The sequence below is a fragment of the Athene noctua genome, chromosome 7 (genome assembly GCF_965140245.1).
Source record: "Athene noctua chromosome 7, bAthNoc1.hap1.1, whole genome shotgun sequence".
NCBI classification, from domain to species: domain Eukaryota; kingdom Metazoa; phylum Chordata; class Aves; order Strigiformes; family Strigidae; genus Athene; species Athene noctua.
The window spans coordinates 32,224,426-32,246,973 of NC_134043.1; the positions used below are offsets into that span (position 1 = coordinate 32,224,426).

Sequence of the window (22,548 nt, forward strand, 5' to 3'; positions counted from 1 at the left end):
CAAACACGAGGGAGAGGCTGGGGGTTTGCTCTAGTGTTCCTGCTCACACAAAGCTGCTGCTAAAAGCTGAAGAGGAGCCTTCCTGCCACAGCCCCTGGAACCAGCTCTGTGGCCCTGGGCGAGGTGGTACGACACCACCAGAGACCTGCAAATGGCAGCCCCCACGCAAAAGCACAGGGACCCGTCTCCTTTGCATCACTGGTGACAACTTTGGTGCCTAGGGACAGACCCAACACACTCCTAGAGATGTCATGGGACACATCCAAGTTTGCCAGGCAGATAAACCCATGGTGTTCTGTCTCAAACACAGAAAACTGACTGGATCCAAATCCTTAAGCCAGCAATTGAAATAAGGACCTGCCATCCTCCTCCTCCTCCTCTGCACCTGTTTACCTTCTCACCTGATCAATATACAATTATTTGTGGCAGCTCCTCACAAAACCTCCTTTTCTGGCAGCATGAAGCATGTCCAGGTGCATCTGCATTCTTGGACAGGCCACACTGTGCAGAACCAGCACTAAGTTCACACTTCACTTTTGAAAGCCTGTCTTCCTTTTAAAATATACCTGACGGTGGCTTTCAGGCTTATTTCATTGCAAACCTTAGGTGACCATAGAAATTATTAGATCATCACTGGTTCTTTCTTGCAATTACTTGAAGTTCTTATAGGTGTAGAGATGCATAAAAATTATTTTAGAGTTATTTCCACCCAGGTTATACCTCCAGAATCCATTTCCATTGGTGGATTTTGCTAACGTTTGGTTTGCACAGTGTAAAACATCAGCATCACTAGAGACGCCCTCATCAGGCCCCTCAGCGATGACAACCCACAGGCTCCTGCTGACCCGCAGTGGTGCAGGAGAGGCCATGCCATCGCCTCCCCAGTCAGACCAGCAGAGCAGGGATCCCTCTGTCAAGCACCTTGAAGGCAGCCAGCAGAGCTCATAAATCACAGGCTCTTTGTCCCAGAGCATTCACAACACTAAGGGCAGAAAAAGGGAGATAAAATCTCTCCTGGTCTATGATGTCTAAAGCAGAGACTGAGCAAAGGCTTCAAATTGTATGCATCAGTATAGGTCTATTGATTCAAAAGAGATGACTCAACTTCCAAAAAATCTCTTGCTCAAGGTCATGGGCTGTAGCAAAGATGATCTCTGGGCACAGGTTTTCTTACATGAAAACATACCTTTAGCCGCTCTCCATCCTTAAAACACATTAATCTAAAATGCAAGTGCTTGGATACCCTGCCAGACCTTGTGTGTGTCCAGGCCTTCAGACTGAAAATTTCTAATTATAAACCACTGTGCAGTATAGTTCATGAGACAGAAATAAGGGCCCATCGAAAGCCTTGCACTTACTATTACCGAACTTCAGGAGTCTGGAGAGTAAACGGGAGAGAGATTGCTGGACAAGGCAGGAACAATCAGTAGTCCTGGATTATTCTGCAGAAAATCTCAATTGTATGGACCTGGGGGAACCATCAGATTTGAAAGAGTTAGAAGCTGTTCTGCTGTGCTGGAAAAAAGTCTGCTGAAAACAGTAAAGTCATCTTCTCCTGAAAGCTGTGTGTCCTGGAGAGCGTGGGGAGCAGGGATGTTCATCGGGAGACTGAGGGGTGGAAAGATAAACAAGAGACACAGGATGGGCAGTCAAACAAGGTGAAAACAGAAGTGTCTCCTTTGCCTGATGGCTAGTTTCCAATCATAAATACATTACAAAAGGAGACCTTTTGTGGGGGAAAACACAACATCCAGCTGATCTCCATTCTATCAGGGCACAGCTTATTCCTAGAAAAGGAAAAAGAAGATCAAAGGAAAAGATTAAAGGAAGCAAATTTCAATTTTGAACAGTCTTAACATGATAGAAAGGGGTAGTAAAAACAGCTGAAAGACACTCGGGGTCTGGGAGAGATGCCCTGGCTGAAGGTACTGAAGTGTTTTCCATATTTGTCTGTTTTATTTTTAAACACCCAGAGCATTTGCTTGATCAACACTTCCTTGTAAAAGAAGGAAGCAGAGAAGTGAGAGGCTGTGCAGAGAGAGGTAAATGAGGTTGGAAACTGATGATCTTCCCAGCCATGAAAGTCAAAATTCCTACTTGAAACCAAATCCTCCTGGAGCGCTACACAGGCATGGGGGAAAAGGGGAGGGAAGGAAAGAAGAAAGATTTATTACTTAAGCAGAACTGAAATTCTGATGAGAAAAAGGACTGTTCAATCCATGCCCAAATGTCAACAGCAGATCCGAATCTGGGTTGTCATATTTCCCTCTCCTTTGCACGCATTAAAAAAAAATACAGGGGAGGTGGTTGCAGTTTTTAAAGAGGGGGAAAAAAAGCCACCGAAGTCCCTTGATCTTATGAAGCCCTGAAGTCTTATATTCCATTTATAGCTCGAGCTGGAATGACATCCCCCTTGATTAGCAAGCTGTCCAATCCAGCTGCATGTATCAGGACTGTACGAGGCACTAAGTGAAATATATATATGCCCTTATAGAGTTTAGCACATCGGGTCCACCTCCAGGGCACAGGCTGTAGCTCATTCTGACCACTGCTCCTCTCCCGGGAATCACTTTTAAGGTTTGGGGTTTTTTTTAAGTTTGGGGGGGGGGGCACCTTTACTTTCAAATTTAAGCAACACAAAATGGCACCAAAGAAGGATGTAAAGAAACCAGCAGCTGCGGCACCAGCACCCGCGCCAGCACCAGCACCCGCACCAGCTAAACCCAAAGAACCCGCAATCGATCTCAAGAGCATCAAGGTAAATGGGTGAACGTGTGCTGATCGTGGACCCAAGGCACTCCCAAAGGGGAAAATTAGCAGAGTCCCAGCTGAGACCTGCTGTGAAATGTTGTGTGTGTTTGGTTCCGGTTTGGGGGCTGCAGTGAAATGAATGAGTAACCTCAGTCAATGGATTTGTTGACCTGCCTGAGCTTTTGATTGTTTTAGTAGCTGGAGGGTTATAAGGCATGGCGCATGATATAACACAAGAGTGAAGCCTGGTGATCTCTGAAGTATTTTGGAGTGTGGTCTTCAGAGCTTTTTACCAAATCAAGTATCAGTCTGACCTGGTTGGTAAAGCTAAATTTAAAAGAAAAAAACAGCCACCCACCCCAACCCCCTAAAGTAGGGGCATGAGGACAGGAAAGGGTTACTGAAACTTGAAATGCAATGTTTTTCCATAGTGCTGTACTAAACCCAAACCTCATTTTGCAGTTTTCTCTCATATTTCTTTCCAAATTTTTGCAATCACTTGATGACCCTTTGGTCATGTGTTTTTAGATCAGCATGGCTTATCTTTAGAAGCAGAAACAAAACAAAACAGATTATCTTTTAAAAGAAGGATTTGGCAGTTTCATCTATTATCTTTTTGTTTGCATAGTACAATAAACATTGATAGAGACCATGAGCTGGAAAGTCATGGATGGAAGCATTTCAAGTGATTTCCTCTCACCTTTGCTCAGAATTTGTAATTTGCTGCAAATTGAAAGCAACACAGAGGAAGTCTTTTGGAGGCTTCCCTCTGACTGTACTTCCATTCGATCTCATACTGTCTTTAGACTTTCCGTGCCAACCTACATCACTGATTGTTGCCTTGACCCTTTGAAGAAAACTCCTCTATGTTGGGAAATTCTTTACTTAGGAAAGAGGAGATGGAGGTCAAGCAGTTAAAGAGATGAAGAGACAGACCAGTTTCTCCGGGTAGGACTATAAATAGTTATTCTCCACCTACCTGACAAGCTGATTGGTCCCAGCACCAATTTGCTAAATTCTACATAAGGAATCATACCTATTATGGAGAAAAGAAGGAGTACAAAGACTCCTGTTAGGACTTAATAATTTTCATCTCATGATGAATTCTGTTTCAGGTATCTTAATACATACAGTTCCAAGATCATGACCCATTTAGTGCAATTTCTTGAAGTTTACTTTAATTTCAGTGTTAGTATAGTCAGTATTTTTCTGAAACAGTATGTAGCTTCTCATAAGACTGAAGCTGAACGCACTGGCAAAGCAAAACAAGAGGAAGAAAAAAAAAAGACATTTAAGCATACTTTGAGCAATCATAGTAAAGGCTACATGAAAAGCTTGCTGCTTTTGAGAATACTGTCTGAAAATTAGATTAGTCCTCACATTTCACTCATCTCCAGAGATGAAGGGGAACATAAGCTAGATTTCCTTATAAATAATTTAATATGATTTGATAGCTTTCTATGTCCAGTTCATTAGGAGAAAATAGAATTTTCAACTCCAGTGATCCTAGCTAATCTATCTTTACATAAATAGACCTAATAGTACATTACCAGCTAAAAAATGGCAGGCTGCAGTCTGAGGCATCTCTGCAGTTCACTCCTTTACCCAGACAGCTCTCTATAATGGCAGGAAATATATAGTGGTAGCATAGAGAGAACGCTCCAGGTTTTGTCATATTCAGACTGATAAAAGAAGATAGTCTCCCTAAATTCTTTCTTTTGAAAGATAATACCAGACAAAATACCTTCCCCTTTGAAGGTGGAGAAAAACCTGGGCTAGTAAGACAAAAACTATTCTTTTAACACTAACAGCAGCGCATAAGCGTTACTTTTCCTATTTGCAAATAAGTGAAGATACAAGCAGCATGATGGAGGTTACAGGACCACCCTGCAATATAGTGGGTGGCATAGCCCCCTGCCCTGCATGCTTATCACTAGCATATATCTTTCTACAAGTATCTCCTCCACTCTTCATCATGCCCTTACCTCAGAGGCACTGCAATGGTGGATGGAGCCCCCTAACCCCCGCAGCCGTGGCCACAGGGCGATACAGAAACCCACTGCCCATAAGAGTGACACACAGCCCCTCTATCCCTCATCTGCCCCTCTCACCTGAGACCCCACATCAGTCAAGGGCTGCCCAGGCAGAGTGTGGCACCTCCAGTGCTGGGCTCTTCAAGAAGGCACCAGAAACAATCATGGTGCCTTTCATCCTGCCTTGGAGCAGGGGCAGGGAGAGGACAACCTCCCAAGGTCTCAACCAGCCACCCTGGGTTATTCTTTTTCACTCTTAGAGAGCTCTGGCAGTGAAGGGAAACTGTCATCTTAGAAGTGATTTGTCTGGGAGATGTGGCAGAATCAGGAATCAAAATTTTCTGAGTCTTAGCCCAGTCCCTTAATTAGCATTAATTAATCCCAAATCCTTCCATTCAACCACTGAAGTCTCAGCATGGGAAAAGGCACAGCACCATTTCCAGCAAAACTTTGGAGCCAGGGAGTACATAAAACTAGGCTTTTGACCGGGACTCAATGAACGATCCTGTCCTGGGGCTCATTGTGCTGATTTCCCAGGCATGGAGTCAAAGCCTCCAGCATTTCGAACAAGGGCATCAAGTGGGCTCCCCTCCACTCCCCAGGGGAATTACTGGCCATGCCAGAGCTTGCTACTAATGAGAGGTGACTGGGAATGCAGCGCTGCAATGATTTGGGGAGCCACGCAGCAGGCAAACACACAGAAAGGCTTTGTTAGCTTTTATAAAGAGACATCCAAGCCCCTTCTAACTGTTACAGCTGGAGTGGGCAAGAGTAGAGCTGCCTAATAAGGGTTTACAACAGCCAAATAAGCCACATTTGGCAGTGCACTTCATTTTGAATTGGCATCAGAGATCGTAATATTCTCCAAAACAAACAAGAAGGTGATTTACAAACACGGGTAGTGATTCTTTTGGTGGTACCCCTCCTCTCAGATGCCCTGCTTAGGCATCTTCAGGGATTCTGGTTTTCTGAGCCTTTTGGGGTGCACACTTTGAAAGTTAGGCTTTTTTTTTTTTTTCTTAAGAGGTCTCAAACTGGGTTCTCGCAAATGCAGGCACCCCAAAATTGCCTGTCATCATCAGAAGTTGTTACAGACCTCTCACCCTCTTCTGTTCTTTTTTTTCCCCACTTTAATCCAATTAAAGCAAATATTTGGTGATTTGCTAGTACTAATAGCAGCTGGTACAGGATTTTCTATTTTTGAGCACCATCTATTGACTATGAAACTGAGTAACATGAATAACTGCTCAAGACTCAAATCTCTAAACTCAGCCCGTTTTCAGCTCACCTTAGGTTACAGTACACAAGACAGTCAAGGCAGGAAGGAAGAATTTGTTTTTAAATGAAAATGTAAAGACCCCTTTCCCTCTACTCAGGAAACAACATAAAACTCAATCTGCTTTGCATAAGACTTTCCAGACCAAATTTGTATTTCCAGCTTTCCTTATTACTAGCATGGCCTGGATTTGAACAATAAAGGTTAAAGATTAAATTATAACTGAGAAGAGTAGGTCCATCTGACAGTTACCACCAAGAACCAGTCATGAATAAATGACCATATGGGTCATTTTTCTATAGAGACCTCCAAGAATTCTTAAAACTGTGGCCAAGGACACTCCCAAAAAGACAGCTTATCTGTTTTGTCAGCTTTCTTCTCCCACATCAACCCAACTGAGAAGAAACATTGAGTTGATGAACTGTACTACTATGGGTCTATGTCTGCAATAACTGGCATGAGACATTACTGATGAGGATTTCTCATGCTTGGTTTTGCAACTGAGACATTGGGAAATGGATAGACTTCATATTGCCCCAATAGGTTTCAGGAAAAGTGTGGGGTTTTTACTGGATATCCAAGGGCCTTCCCAGCACATGCAACCAAGTCCTTGGACCAAGCCCAGGCTCACAGCATTAACTGCAATGTTTTGGGATCTGCGTGCTGGAGATGTTGAGGGCAGTGCTTTATAGGCTTCTGCTCCACAGATGGTGATCTGAATGTGTAGCACCCTGAGCAGTGTCACACTTGGCCCTTTACTTTGACAATACATGAGTATCCTCTTGAGCAGAGTTTGGGTTCTTGCAAGCTTCCATGGTGTCAGTGATGTTCATTTGGTACACAAGGCTTCCCATGCTTCTCAAGACTGAAATACCATGACACCAATTATGCCATGCCCAACTGCAGATAAGCTACCTACATCTTTAGGGGGAAAATAATTAAAAGCTATAAACTAGTAAAGACTTGCTAAGGCCTTATGCAACTGTGTGATGCATGATGAAGCCTGCTGCATGGAAACAAACCTTTGTGATCATTTGTTTTTAAATACAGAGCTCTTAAGACAGTAAAAAATGTTTCTTCAAGTGTCCTTCATTCTTTTTACATTCACTACTCAAGTAGGTCATCTCTGAACAGACATTGCATTGGACATAACCAGAGAGAGAAACTCACTAAAATGCACTGACAGAAAGCTGCTGGGCTGGAGGGCAAGCAGGACTGCGAATGTCAGCTGAAGCGCTCAGAGAGCTATTACACTGCAGACAGACTCCACGTGAAGCTGTGGAGTGAGAACAGGAATGTTAACAGTAGCTTCGCTCATAGTGCTAAGGGCTTTCTTAGGAACTGGCAGGTTTTTGCCTGAAATTTTTGGCACAGGCCTTCAGATTATGCCTGATCCAGCTCCAGCAATGACTCCAGAAAGATTCCCTAGGACTGATGTACCCACTGGACAAGGTCACCCAAGTGCCAAGTGCTCTTTCAGGTAGGAAGGGGATAAGCACAAATATGACTTAGCCTTATGAGATATAAAGATATCTGTCTGATGCCATCCAGACCAGCTTCCTGCTACCGTTTTGATACTGAGATACGGCGCCATTCGGGATCCACCCCAGAGCAGAGTTGCCCCTGTGAACCCTGCCACTGATACCAGACCCACGTTGATGGCAGTTCCTAAATCACTGCACAGGCAAGGCATGGCATAAATGTGTCCCAGGACAGGTAACCTGGACATCAGACTCAGATATACACCAAGACATCACTTCAGGACACTGTTGAAAACCAGAAGGAAAAGCAAACAGAAAAGCCACCATTTAGTTTTCTTTACAAATTTTTCAGAACTTTGCCTCCTTTTCCTCCTGAAGTGCTGCGAATCAAGGAGTACCTCAAAAGTAGGGACTGTCCTTATATATTAGCAGACACTTTTTCTTATGTCTGCTAAACTGAAAAATCATTTGGAAAATAATGATATTTTTTTTTTTTTTTTTTTTTTTTTTTTACAAAATCCATTCTTAGTAATTCACAGCTGCCAGCTTTGGCAGCATTTAAAAAAAAAGATACATATAGCCTTTGAAGGGTCTGGGAAGTGACAAACTTTGGTAGAAACAGTGCAATTTAAAGTGAATTACACAGAGAGTAACATTTCAAGAGCTCACAGAGTAATTTCAAGTGTTAACAGTGGTTGTGTGGTAAAGCCTTTCTCCCATCAACTAATAAATCAAAACAACCCCACAATATTACTAGAATTCTGTTTTAAACCCCCTTAGAGCACAGAAAGATTGTTACACATAGTAACAAGATACCTGAGTTTATTTTACGTAAGGCAAGAAGGTGGTGACTGATTTAGCCAATGACAAGTAAAGAAAAAAGTCATCTGTAAGGAGATATGAAACAACCAAGCTGGAAATTTGCCCCACTCCACTGAGGCTTTATTACATCTTACACCCATTGCCAAAAAGCACTTTCAACTGGCTGGTTTCCCACATAGCACTTAAATGTCAAGTAGCAATAGTTTAAATAATGTTAATACTCTAACACTGCCGCTGGGAGGCATGTTAAAACAACGGATCCCTCTGAAAGCAGGGCTCCAGAGCCTCACTTTTCCTAGCACATCTAAATTATACACATTCACGCAAAACTAAATGCAACTAGAGAAGTGACACGTTTACAAATGAACACAACTGAACATACTTCCCCCTAGAAGCTAATGAAATCGGTTCAAAATGGTATGATCAACAGTGCAGCTAGAGCACATTTCACTCCCAGGTAAATATTTCAGAAGGACACATTAATTAATAAGGAAAGCTTATCCAAAAGTTTTTGCACAACTGTAAAGCAACTGTGAAGACCAAAGCTTTAAAAGTAAACAGACTGGAAAGTTACACAGAATTAGCTTAGAAAAAATTCAAACTCATCTGTAGTTAAGTCCATTAAACTCTAAGAGATTTTGAACTATTCTTCCAAACCTCATGGTATCTGACACACGCAATTTTCTCTCTTATATTAATGGTGGTCATTTTGATTCTTTCTTCAACTGTATTTCCAGGCAGCTCTGTTCTCAAAACAGAGCTCTCTTTCTCAAGAGCTTATCTGCTCCTTGTGTTTCTCCACCTCATAAAAGACATGGGGCTAAATCCATCATGCTGTTGATTCTTACTTAAATGAGAAGTAGCCTCTCTAAAATGTGCGGCATCGATTGCACAAGCTATTGAACTGGGGTGAGGGACAGGAGAATGACAGCCTGCTTTTCAGAGGTGTTTGAAAGCTGTGTAATCCTGCACTCAGTGATGTCTACTAGAAAATATGTGCAGCTGTATTAATCAAGGAGCAGGCATTAATGGTGACCAGGTATCAAATGAACTGCTGCAGGCACAATCCTAGCTTATCTCCACCCAAGAATAAAAAAAGCCCTCAAGTTCCAAATAGAAGGCAAAATATACAATGACTGTCCTAGGGGACTCTCCAATTTTCTCCTCTCCGATTTTCCAAGATATCTGATATGTTCTCAGTCTCTTCTAGAGACAGTACCTTGCAATATCTGGTGACTCTAATAAAATCCTAAAATGACTCCCTTCTCTGTAATTCACCCAAAGGGTAACAAGCAGGTAGAGCAGCTTGAATGCTTCAACTCCCAGTAGCATCTTTTCCCAGGGCTTTTCATCCTGTCCAGACATTTACACATTTACAGTGAGCAAAAAGCAACTGTCACTCAGCACAGCTGTACCCAGACCCAGTGCCCACCAGCCTAAATAGGTGAGCACAGCACCACAGTGCAAAGATCAGGGCCCTAAGGCCCGTGAATCAGTGATTTGCTGGCAAATTAAGAACTTGGATAATAAAGGTTTGTGTGGATTGGGTCTTCTTAGCTGGTGATAAAGAGTTGCATACAACTCTATCCACCCCACCTTATATAACTGGGACCCGATCAAAATGCCTCTGACAACAAGCAACAAGATGACTAGAAGGTGTTCACAAACTGTACAGGGAAAAGCCTTAATGTTAAAAACAAATTAAAAAAAAAAATCCTAAACCACACCAAGTTTTTCTTTGGCACAGATAACCTTCTGGATAATAACTTTGTCCATAAATAAGGGATAAGCCAAGTTAGAGAAACCCAGTTCCTTCTGGTCTTTCCATGTGTTGCAGCTCCTTCCACCTGTCATTATTTCTGCTGGGGGGGTGGGGCAGGGGCATTCATTTTTTTAAACAAAAGTCCCTGAAATTTCAACATCTTTCCTAAAGCCTGGAGATTCGTCATGTCCTCTGACAATGCAGAGAACACTGCCAGGATCAGATCACTGCAAAATACTTCTTCCTACATTCTGACATTTAAGAAAGCTCCTTGCAGAATCTGAAATCTTACCTTTAATTTATTTTAAGGAGGGTTTGAATTATTTTCTATACCGAGGCCATTTGTAGGTGCCCCCCTTGCTCAGAGCGAGCAGCATTTTAAGCCCCCAACAGCCCCTGTTGGCTTAAAGCAGGGTGATTCTTAATTCCAGTGGATGCAACATGCCCATGATAGAAAATTTATTCCCAGCAAAACTCTGTCTAGTGAGCTTTCGTTCAAGAATCAGGGCTGATGTGGTGCACTGGTATTTCCTCATCCAAATTCTGAGCAAGACTCACATGGTCAAAAGATCAATCAGCTTATACATACACACCTCTCAATTTATACATATTTGATAGTCCATTCAAGCCAGATGGCTAATCCAGGTATCAGTTTTCTACACCTAAGACAAATACACCCTGATTATTTTCTGCTTAGCATCTTAATGTCTTTCGGGATGAGTCTTACTGTAGACAACCATAAAGTTTATCTGGAAGTAAGAAAAAATGTTCAAAAAATTTAATCTCAGTTTTCCTTCAAAAAAAAATCTTTTAAAAATCCTGTTTTCAGGGGAACATTTCCCAGTAGCCAGCACTGGGGAGCAAGAGGCTGAGGGCAGAAGGAAAATTCCACAAAAGGCAACACACTGCATTGACCCAGGCAACATTTCAGCTCTGCCAAAGTCTTTAGAAAGCTCCTCTGTTAATGCATTGGTACTGATGGCCAAGATCTATATTAGATTTCTCACTGCCTGAGTTCCAGCCCCAGCCAGTATTAATCAGGAGGTCTGCACTGTGCTAAACCTATGTGAGCAAATTCAGACAAAAGCATCAACCCTTTTCTATGCAACCACACCTGCTCATGGCTACACTTTGCTTTGAATACATCTCTGTTCCCACATGCTAATAGATGAAAAATAGCAGAAAACTGAGAAGGATTGTCAGTGGAGCATTTTTCATAGTATATTTTCCAGATATTTCTCAAAAAATGCAAATAATCTGTTTGGACAGAATGTTTTTTTCAGCTAAAATGGTGAGCTTAGAAAAACTCTTTGCAGTTGTATCTTTAGTTTTTAAAATAGGAGATAGGAGGTTAAGGTCTCAGATCCAACCAAATATTTTGACTTATTTTGATTGTTCAGTTTAAAAAACAACCCACCAAACCAGCAAAATTAAGTCTGCTCAGATTTGATTTTTTCTTTCAGAGCCCTCAGTACACTGAGAAGAGACATTCACAAAGGTTATGCTTATCTTCAGGGTAACTAAGCGAGCTACAGGAGAAAATTTCCCTCACTAATCACATTTTGTCATTAGAAAACCAGGAGCAGTGAATGTTCAACAACAGAAATCAATAGAAATTAGAGAGGGGTTTTGAGTTTGCAACAGGGAGTCTGCTGTTGTCACACAACCATTCCCACCCCTGCTCCATGACACCCTTGACCCAGCTGAGGTGACAGGGAAAGGAAGAAGCTTAGAGCAAAGTTTTCTAATCCTTTTACAATGTCTCACAGCATCAGTTCAGAGATTTGACTTGGGCTTGGAGGATGCTACATGGTGGGACTAGATCTTTGCTACTGAAGAAGCTGCAACCTCTTATCTCCTGCAACCTACCCAGAAACCCCCCACTTGCAGTCCCCATGACCCCTCTACTCTGCAACCCAAAAAGCAAGTACCCCTTTCCCCACAATGAACAGTCATCCTTCCAGTTCACACAGCTTTTTGGAGGAACTTGGCTTCTATGACAGCTTCTCCCTTGTCTCTGCATCACAAAAATCTTAGCGGCACCTCCTCTCACCACCAGTGAGCTCTGAGGCTCCCACACTGGTGCCCTGTCTAACCACAGCCCTAGAGAAAAGTCTGTCCTAGAGAGCACAGGCTACCATGAATAGAAATTTCCCACTGCCCTGCAGGTACATCTCCACATCAGCCGCTAACCTAGCAATATGGTTGGGTCCAAAATGCATGGATACTTTTTCCCTTAAAAACGTTCAAAATTTGGAAAACTCAATTGGTGCAGAGGAAGAGCTTCACAGTCGGACACCACCTCTGTCAACAGGTTAATCTGCTCCGTGCCAACAACTGGATCACACTGAGCAGACAAGAAGCAGCAGCGCCACTCATCTAATGTTGAGTGTGGTATCACCCATATAAGGGGTTGAGCAAGCCCAGCAAAGGTATGAGGACCATCCAGCCACATCGAACGCACAACTTGTAAGCCACGTGTAAAACCAGCCAACTGGGCAAATAGATGGCACCTCTCACCCTCAACGCTCCTTGCTCAGTGACTTTACAGCTAATTGGAGAAATAAAATCCTTCCCTATAAGGAAGTCTTGGTAGGTCTGGACAAAGAATATCTCCTCAGGATGGACCCAGAAAGTGCTGACATGAATTGAACTTACTGCTTGCCACTCCTCTCCAGCCTCCTAAAAATAGACATCATAAGATGTCGATCAAGACATGGAACCTCCTGTCACTTTGCCCTAAGAAAGCTAAAGAACTCGCCAAGGGGAGGGACCGCTTCCATCTGACACCTAATCCAGGCAATGTCGTCAGCACCGCCAGATAAATAAGGGGAAGAAAAGGCCAGGAAAGCAGGACCACTCTTGAGACCTCGCAGCTAATCCCTCCTGCCTGTCTGCTGCTCTGCTTTTCCAACTCTCAATCATGGTGGGTCCACTGGAAAACTAATGGTTAGCAGCAAGCCAGTGTATTTTACAGAAGTAAATCAGGCTTCTTGCTCAAGCTAGTTCTAGAGGGGGGAAGGAGAGTCCAGAAGACAGTTTAGGTTTGCTTGGCTTGCCTCCTTAAGCCTAGAGGACTATGCAACATTTTCCAGTTAGCCTCGAGTTCTGCACCAGGCAATGGTAGACATGCGGCTCCTGCAGCTTCAGACAGAAGGGTTACAATTTGCTAGTGCTGTCTGCTAAGCAGTTTTTTGGTGTTTGGGGTTTTTGTTTGGGTTTTGTTGTTTTTGTTTTTTTTTGGTTTGTTTTTTTTTTTTTTTTTTTTAAATCAGATGCAACCTGCTAGTGGCACAGGAAAATAGTAATATTTTTATGTAAGAAAATATCATAGCTTAGTACTTTATGAAACAATGTACTGTCAAAAGCTATTTTGAAACACAAACTTTAAGGGATTGGTTTAATTATGTTAATGTAAAAAAGCTGCTTGTTAAGCAATAGTACTTCAAATGGTCTTAATAAAATGTATCTATACTAACACAGTAAGTGACCTGATGGTACAATAACGACTTGTTAGTTACAAGACTTTAGATTTTTGTTGCTTCGAGCCACAACCCTGTCTTTCCCTGGGATACAAATTTTAATGAAATCTTTAAGAGTAGACCCAGTGATGCAATTTTACAAGGCAAGTTGCTAGTTTAGGTTGTTATGGCCTAGTTACATCAAGCAAGACAGATGTCAGAGTGCTCAGCTACTTTGTGCTATTTGCTTTCTCTCAGTGCATTTTTAGCAGTACTAGTTCTCTTTTTTTTTCTCTCTCTTTCTTCCCAACTGCAGTCCTTCACTCCTGACCAAATTAATGGTAAGTGAAATGAAAGTTAAATTTTAACAGGGGGCAGGAGGGGGAACATAATGGCTACTGAATACTAAATAATCACTAGTCTTAACAGCTCTTTTGCTATCTGCATTACTTCTGCGCATCTGACAAGCCACATTTTTGCTGTTTTGGAAGATGACTCATGGATTGAGCTGGATGCTTTAGAAAACAAACAAGTTCTCCCCCAGCCCCCCCTTCCTAAGCTATTTTTTGTGATTGATTTCCTTCCAACAGATCGAGTTCTCCAAGGAGCAACAGGATGGTAAGTTACAAGAGAGCCAATGTGTTTTACATGTACATGGGTTCAGAGAGTAGCTACAGGCTCAGAAGTTTAACCTTTATGAAATGATGAGCTAGGACTTCAGCTGGTATAAATCACCACACTCTTGACTTCAGAGGAGCAGTGCTGACATGCTGAACAAGAACCTGACTGTAGATTTATATGTAATTTATCTGGGTGCTTATGTGCTGCCCAAGCCAAGAATTTAATGCCATGGTATGAAGAGGAAATACGCTGGTGTTGCCAGCTCTACCTACTGAACTTCTTTCAGTTGTGCTCCTATACCCATTCACAAGGATACTGAAAATGGGTCTTGCATTTAAAAGTCATAGGGGAAACAGGCAGATGAAGGAGGGAGTGGGCTGAAAGTTTAACTTAGCTGCAGTGACACTGCAATTTCACATGAACACAAGATGCAAGAGGCCTACATGTTGTTTCTGCCAGGAGGTGTTGTGGAAGAGGAGGAACAGAGGCTGTTTTACTGTAAATACATTCACGAAGCATGGAAATAGCAAATAAGTGACTTGTGTAAACTGTTGCTTATAAAAACCATAGTCTGGATATGTTACAATTCTTGAGCATCTTGCTGTATTCTCTGCTTTACAAGCCACCAGCAAGTTAAATTTTTTTTTTTTCCAATCTGCTAGAAAGATACAATTAAAAATTCTGATATGAACAAAAATCCCCATTGAAGCTCTGGAAATCTAAGTTGGAGTGTTTTAAGCATCCTAAGTGATGCGTTTGGGCTATATTAAATAATATGGGTTTTAAAAAATGTCAAAAATTCAGTAGCAAAAATAGTAGATGTCTCACTGTGAATGAAGTATTTAGAATGGAAGATACAACAATTTACTAGAAATCCAGAGGGAGAGGAATAGCTAGAAGCAGGTCTTAAGAGAGCCCTAAACTTCCTGAACACCAGCCTGCTCTGGGTTATACCATCAAAGCAAGAAGGAGAGGTATAATGCAGTGAGACTGGAAACATTTCTCTTCCTGCACTCCAAACAGTCCTGGTCACAAAGAAAATAATTTGGACTCTTCCTCTCTTTCGAATTCTAAAACTTTTACAAAAAAGTTGGGAGGATTTATGGAAAAATGCCATCAATTCAAAGCTGCTGGCATGTATAACAAAGCAAAATATTTCTTTCAGTTTCCCTACATATTTCAGATCATCCAGCTGCTATAATGCTGTGATGATTGAACGAGGCAGTGGAGCAATTGGAAACTAGTTGACAGAGGGAGAATTTCCCAGGATCCGAGATGTCCCACCCTCAGTAACTGTTTCCATCCACACAGGCTGATGCACCAGCTGCTGGGTAGCACCCTCCTCAGAGGGGGATTTCAGATGTGCTTATCCCAGCAGAGGTATAAACTAGGACCAGCTATATAAGTTAGAAAAACCACAAGTCTAAAAATAAAAACCCCACAGCAAAGATTTATTGTGGTGAAATGCATGCCTGGGAGACAAAAATAAAATCAGTCATTTTCTCTAAGCTGGGGAGCAGTGTTCAGAACCCAGTGAACATAAAACTTCACTGGATTTACAAAACAAAGAAACTCTTCTGACGGCTTTGTTAACAGCAAAATGCCATTGTTTTACACCTTGCTCTGGCTAAATGTCATTAATGCACCAGATGAAAGATTGGATCATATGGTATAAATCACTACAGTTCTATTGACCTCAGCTGCTAGAGCAGGAGCTGATATCAAGTTGGTATATTATAAGGGGGAGCTCTACACAGGTCCAGAAGGCCTTGATTTCATACCCTGCAATAAAAGCTGTAAGGGGAGAGAGTTAGCAGTAAAGGGTTATAGGTCTCTCACATCAGACAGTAAGAAGATTAGTTTCAGATGTATTAGATCACAGCCTAGCAGACTGACATCCCACATCAGTGGTTTTACTGGGTGCCAGCAACTCCTCCACTAAGGCAGTATATGGATGGCTAAAGCAAGAACCTAAATACCTTTGTCACATGTCCCCAGCACAAAATGAATGAAGACATGATTTGAAATATGGTTTATTACTACTAAATTTGCCCCAAGGCAAAAAGAACATTCCACCTACACAAGCTGTGAAACACAAAGCCTGTCCAGCTACTGGAAGCACATCATGGACAAGAGAAAGACATTTCACCTGCTTTACTTGGATCTAAAACACAGCATCATCAGACACTGCAGTGCAGAAAAGATCAACAGCACAGTCCAAGATGCTCTTGATGTACAAGGTTTCAAGATGGCTTTTTAGCTAGATCTGTGACTCTTGCCCTCCTTTAAAAAAAAAAACCAACACTACATTTGTTTATTCATTGCAACAAATACTCTGAAAAACCCTGAAAAATACAGTAAGATATTTAATACTGAATTTTGCAATAGAGGATGAAGACTGGTAATGCAATGAAGACAACCATCTGTGCTGATTTTTGTAGGAGAAATGTCCATACTCCGAGTCCTTGGTCAGCATCAAAGAGAAAATAAGAGAACATTAATCACTTGGCAGTACCGAAAGAAGCAAAGTCTTGAAGTGCACACACCAGAAATGCACTGAAACAAGGCACCATGCAATACTACCACTGGAAAAGCTGGATATTCATGCATCTGTAAGAAGCAGGGACAGAATGCAAAGGGCAGGGAAGAGAGGGAACAAACATGGGTAGAAATGTCATTGTAAGGCAACTTTAAGGGAAAGCAAAAATAGAAGCACCTTCAAGTTTCCTATTAGCACTGTGCAGTTGAGATGTTGGGATTGCAGGCAGGACCCAACAAAGCAGGCAGATGTTTTGTACTGCTGGGTACTTTGATAGAAGAGTTTGTCCTCTGGTGAGATAAGGTGGCATAGATAATAACATTTTTACCTTCTGCTGCTATGTCATGTAAAGAAACTTGTTCTTGAATATCAATGTTTGTACAAAGCTTAACTTTCCCCGTGCTTGGAATAACTACAGGGTCAATCACAAAGCTATTGATGGCCATTAGAGCCAGAAGAGCTATGAAAGGTAGATATAAAAGTTTAAAAATAGTGAAACCAAAATGTCAGAGGGGAGGAATTTTTCTTGGGATTGTGGGTCAACCATTCCCCTGGTTAACTCCCTCAGAGCTGGTGGAACAGTGCCAAGAGACAACAGGCTCACGTCTTTGTCAATGCGACTTGTCAATAGGGAGCTGCCCGGCTCAATTTAACTGTTGCTCTTCCCTTGCAGACTTCAAGGAGGCCTTCCTCCTCTTTGACAGGACTGGTGATGCCAAGATCACCCTGAGCCAGGTTGGCGATATCGTCCGGGCACTGGGGCAGAACCCTACAAATGCCGAGATCAACAAGATCCTGGGCAACCCCAGCAAAGAGGGTAAGTACCCTGCAGCAACAGTACATGATGATGGGGAATACAGTGCTCAGAAAGAGACAAACCTTCTCCTTAGGATATGGAGAACTCTCTGTAGGGTCTGTTTTGGTGTCAGCTTGGTGTAGGGGTAACACACACTCATTGCTGCTCACGGTCCACTTGTGCCCCAGCCCTTGCTCTAGGTCCATTTCTAACAGCTGACACTCAGCTCTTCAGATCCTTCCAGTGCAGGATCTTTTGCATAAGCCAAGACATGCCCTGGGACTGGAAACCCACCTGTATATTTCTGCTGACTGGGGTGGTCTCCTCAAAGCTGCTACAAACCTGGGCATGCTGAGGTATATGTTGGTCATTTATTATAGCAGCCATTTTCTATGTCCTTTTCTCCCCTCTTAGAGGTAAAAGAAATGGTAAATACTGTAGTCATCTCCTCCTAACAAGGACCTAGCTGTAGGTGATCCCTGATCTCAGTCATGCAGAACCATATTAAGATCATTTAAATTATATAAAAACCCTCAGGCCTGGTAAAGGTGGCTCTGAGGAACAATTCAGAAGACCTGAGTTAATCATTAGCACCAGCAAGAAACACTGAGCAGAGGACTAACACAGAGGTGAGACTATGACAGTACTTTAAGTGACTACAGCAATAACTAACAGTGATTTTGATATAGCTGGGTAGTAAAGTAGTTTCTGTAACAGCTCTATATTCAAAACTCTCTCGCATGTTTCCATCTATTATATTTTATCACTGTCCAGATGAAGGCTGCTCTTTGCAAAGATCCAGGAGAAAGAAAAAAACAAGAAAGAAAACAGGACAAAAAATCCTTCTTTGTGGCAGCCTTTCTCCAACAATAAGCATTTGGCGAAGGTGTCACTGAGGACTACAGCTTCTGGCTCATGAGAACAAAGGGTTTAGATGCACTGAACTTATGAGTCCTTAAACCCCTCCAATGAATATGTCAATGGTAAATTTGGACATCACCCCCACTGGACATATTCCTATTTTTAATTAGTTTATTCTTTTGATAACAGTCTCTCTACCACATTCAGGAGACCCCAAAGAAGTCAGTAACATGACAGAAACTTCAGGGGCTTATCTAAGTCACAACATCCCACTCTGGTTACCTTTTCCCACTGTCAGAGCTCAAGATTTCTGTTTTACTGTATTCTGTAGTTCCCCCACTTCCAAAATCCTTTCAAAGATTAATTTCTGAAAGAAAAATACAACATGCATATAAGCGTATAAAATTATGTGAGAAGAGGGCTGGAGCAAGGATGTGAAAAATCAGATGGATCTGAAAAATAACTCCCACAATAAGAGATAATCCAGACTCTGCAAAGAAACCACCAAATTCTGAGGCAAAGACTAGCGTAGAGGATAGAAAGATGCATGCAAATGCAGTGGGGGGCTCCCTCACATTTCAGGGCAAATATCCCAAAAGAACACACATAGAAGTGTCTAGCATGTAGCAACTGGTGCTTTCTTTCCAGAGATGAATGCCAAGAAAATTACTTTTGAAGAGTTCTTGCCCATGTTGCAAGCAGCTGCTAACAACAAGGACCAGGGTACCTATGAAGACTTTGTTGAAGGTCTGCGTGTCTTCGACAAGGAAGGCAATGGCACAGTCATGGGGGCTGAACTCCGTCACGTACTGGCTACTCTGGGTAAGGGATTATCATCTCTGTGAGCACTTTAAAAATTGCTGCTGTTTGAAGGCATGAGAGAGGGAAGAAAGGTATTTTAACCAATTTGGAGAGGTAGGAGGCTACAAAGCCAGACAAGTCTCTGCGTTTCCTAACTGGGAATCCACAAGGAAAGCAAACACAAAACTGAGTAGAAATCCCAAAGGAAAAGTTTTGGTTTATTACTTCTAGATTCAGACTAGGTATTAAGAGAGCCTGTTATCTGAGGAATAGAGAGAAATACACCTCCATGACGTAATGCACATGGACAAAGGCAGGGGATTTGCTGCATAGTTTCTTTACTCTGTAGGAATAACTAGAATCCCTGTGTCTATATGCATGTGCAGAACTTTTAAAAAATGATAGAATTAATAAAGCTCAGTTCATATATAGGTCTTTTTGTTAACTGACTCAGAAAATAAGGAAAGCCTTTGGAAAAGCTGTAGGGTTCACACAGCCTGTGTGTCTGTGGAAGAATTAACCAAGCTCTCTCCATTCTCCAGGTGAGAGGATGACAGAAGAGGAAGTAGAAGAACTTATGAAAGGTCAGGAAGACTCCAACGGCTGCATCAACTATGAGGGTAGGTGCAAGAGTTCAACACCCTCATCCTACATTTCTTCTTTCTCTTGCAGAATTCCATGGCAGTTAGCTTTTAGCTTCTCAGGCAAATTACTGTCAGTGCTAAGTTAACGGTTGGACTAGATGATCTTCAAAGTCCTTTCCAACCTAGATGATTCTGCGAAATCAGACGAAGCTACAGCTGAGTTAGGTTGAAAAGTTTATGCATGAAAATGACTGTTGCAATATGCTTAGCCTGAAGTCACACCACTCAAGAGGCTAGATTCAGCCACATCAGAGAAGGCTACTTCAGTCATTGTCAGCTCTCTAGAATCTCTGACTTTCTGTAGAGCAGTTGCAGTGATCGGAACCGGTCCTATAGCCAATGCTTAGACATATATTTAACCCTACCACACTTAAGCAGAAAGAGAATTTGATTTGTACATTAAACACTTAGAACTTTCTATCACATTGTTGGGTAAAATCTGATCGGGAAATGTGTTTTTAATGCCATCAGCTCATGACCAGCTGTTATTTGTAAATTACTTCCCAAAGTAACATTTACAGCTCCTTCTAACTAGCATATCTGTATTTCTCCGCAGCATTTGTAAAGCACATCTTGTCTGTCTAAGTGGCCTTCCCCAGACACCAAATGGTATGTTCTTCTCATCTGCACACTTAACCTCGTCTGTTTGCTATGTTTAAAGGCTTCTACATGCCCATGCCCAGATATAGGTTACCAAACCAACATGACACCATCTCCCCAATGATTCAAATAGAACAAAATCAGACTGTTGAACAAGAGCAAAGAGAACAGGAGTGCAGATTACTGGGTCTTGTTCACAGCTCTATAACTGGTTGGAAACTGTGTGTAGTGATTTTCAAGCATACCCAAACTGCGAAAAGAAATGCTCAATTTATTCATGAGCATGAAAATGCTCAGGCTTAGATATCACCTAGATCTCTGTTGTCATACAAAATTAGAGCTTAAGCTATCCAAAATGACAGCCTGAGACATTTATCCTCTATGTGGAGATTTTTTTATATTAAAAAAAAAATAAAGCAACACTTTCTGATAATTTGTAGATTTCTGTAAAGACCAAGTAGCCTGAATACCTGTGTGAACTACTGAGAACAGTTCTTCAAATAATAATCTGAAAAAGAGTATTCTAACTGTCATGATCAATAGTCAAAACAGGGCTTCAGAAGTACCCAATCAGTTAACAGTTCTTCTACAAGTAGGGAAAAAACAACAAAACAACAACCTTGATATGCTGCTATTTCGTCCAAAGAAAAACCCAGCAGCTGTCTTTAAAATGCAAACATAAAATACTGTGGGTCTGTGGGCTTATTTGAACTAGCTATTTGGTCCCAGGAATGACACATGCACAACTCCTTTATGAAACAACACACACCTCAAAATAGAAATCAAGGACTCAGTTTGTCATTTTCCAAGTGTTTCTTCAGCCAATGTTGACTCCAAGTCCAACTCTCCCATTCCTTCCCAGAACGAGTCAAATTCAGAAAGACCAGATGGCACTCAAGATTTGCCTGAAATTCTTGCTCAGTCTGTCACCATCAACATGGAAACTGTATAGAACTGGACGACGTGCCTCCAATCCCACCACTTTTTACCAGTGCATCCACAGGTATCACCTCTGGGTCACTACACTTTCATTTAAAAAACCTGAACTTTTACAAGGCAAGCTAGATGGAATAAACTGCTAACCACCCAGGATCCATCCATCCCAAGCATCTCTTTCCATGTTGTTTGCATTGAAGCAATGTAATCTATTGGAAAAATAAAGCATCAATAAATCCCTGTGGTCACTTTGTGGCTATAAAGTCTTTTTTTCCTCTAAAGCTGTTCAAACCCACTCAAAGCAGCACTCAGCACTTAATTTATTTTCTCTGTATACTGTATTTCACAAAATAAAGTTTTACGGGAAAAAAAAAAAAAAAAAAGGACATCTCCAGGAGGTCACTCTACTTAATCCAAATGAAAAGTGTTTTCTTTGGGGACTGGGAGAAGTAGTAATTAGGAAACTGCCACCTCCATCAGCACTTTTGGGAGAAGGAGACCTGTTAGCTGGTGTCAGAGTAGCTCCCAAGGTGGCACCTGCCCTGGTGCACAAGGCAAGACCCAAAACCAGTCAGGGTGGCCCTGATGCAGAGGGAGATCATGACAGCGACTCTTCCCAGCAAAACCTCCTCTGTAATGCTGCAACAGCAGGTCCACAGCACTATTAAAAAGGATCCTAGCTACCACCTGTATTTATAGCTTTATGGACAACTAGAAAAAGCAGTCATGAATATCAGCCACCCTGAAAGGCTCTGTATGTGGGAATGGGCCCTGGGGCCAGCAGTCCCTGGGCCATGGCGAAAGTAGTCCAGCAGTGACGGTGGGAATAACCAGCTCTCAGGGATGTATTGTTACCTGCACATTCTCACCCTTAAATGCTTCCTTAAGCATTCATGAAACTGCCTTAAATCCCATCTGAGTGTCAGCTTGTTCTATTAAAATCCGACTTCACCTTATTAAGTTACTATGCACAAAATGACCGTAACTGAAGTGCCAACAGGTGCAGCAGCGCACAGCAGGGACAGCTGGCACCAGAATAAACTGCAGCCATTGAAACTGCAGCTGTCTCTTTTCCAATGCTTCCCAAATAAATCCTATTTGAACCCTCACCATGCTGGTAGACAGGGCCAAATGAGTCTCTGAATTATACCCTGCCCAGAGACT

At 42.1% G+C, this 22,548-nt stretch overlaps 1 protein-coding gene across 3 annotated transcripts; it reads left to right on the forward strand.

The window, feature by feature from the left end:
* The first annotated feature begins 2,553 nt into the window (after positions 1–2,553).
* MYL1 (myosin light chain 1) lies at positions 2,554–21,674 on the forward strand. Of its 3 annotated transcripts, XM_074910378.1 has the most exons (8): positions 13,018–13,051; positions 13,903–13,927; positions 14,177–14,204; positions 17,420–17,563; positions 19,052–19,225; positions 19,747–19,824; positions 20,405–20,457; positions 21,311–21,674. In XM_074910378.1, the coding sequence occupies exons 2-7, from the start codon at positions 13,925–13,927 to the stop codon at positions 20,431–20,433; spliced, it is 456 nt and encodes a 151-aa protein (XP_074766479.1). In that variant the 5' UTR covers positions 13,018–13,051; positions 13,903–13,924; the 3' UTR covers positions 20,434–20,457; positions 21,311–21,674. The 3 variants fall into 3 exon arrangements, with proteins under 3 accessions (XP_074766478.1, XP_074766480.1, XP_074766479.1); XM_074910377.1 differs by lacking the exons at positions 13,018–13,051; positions 13,903–13,927 and adding an exon at positions 2,554–2,758; XM_074910379.1 differs by lacking the exon at positions 14,177–14,204 and having other exon boundaries at positions 12,982–13,051; positions 21,311–21,673.
* Positions 21,675–22,548: the final 874 nt, after the last annotated feature.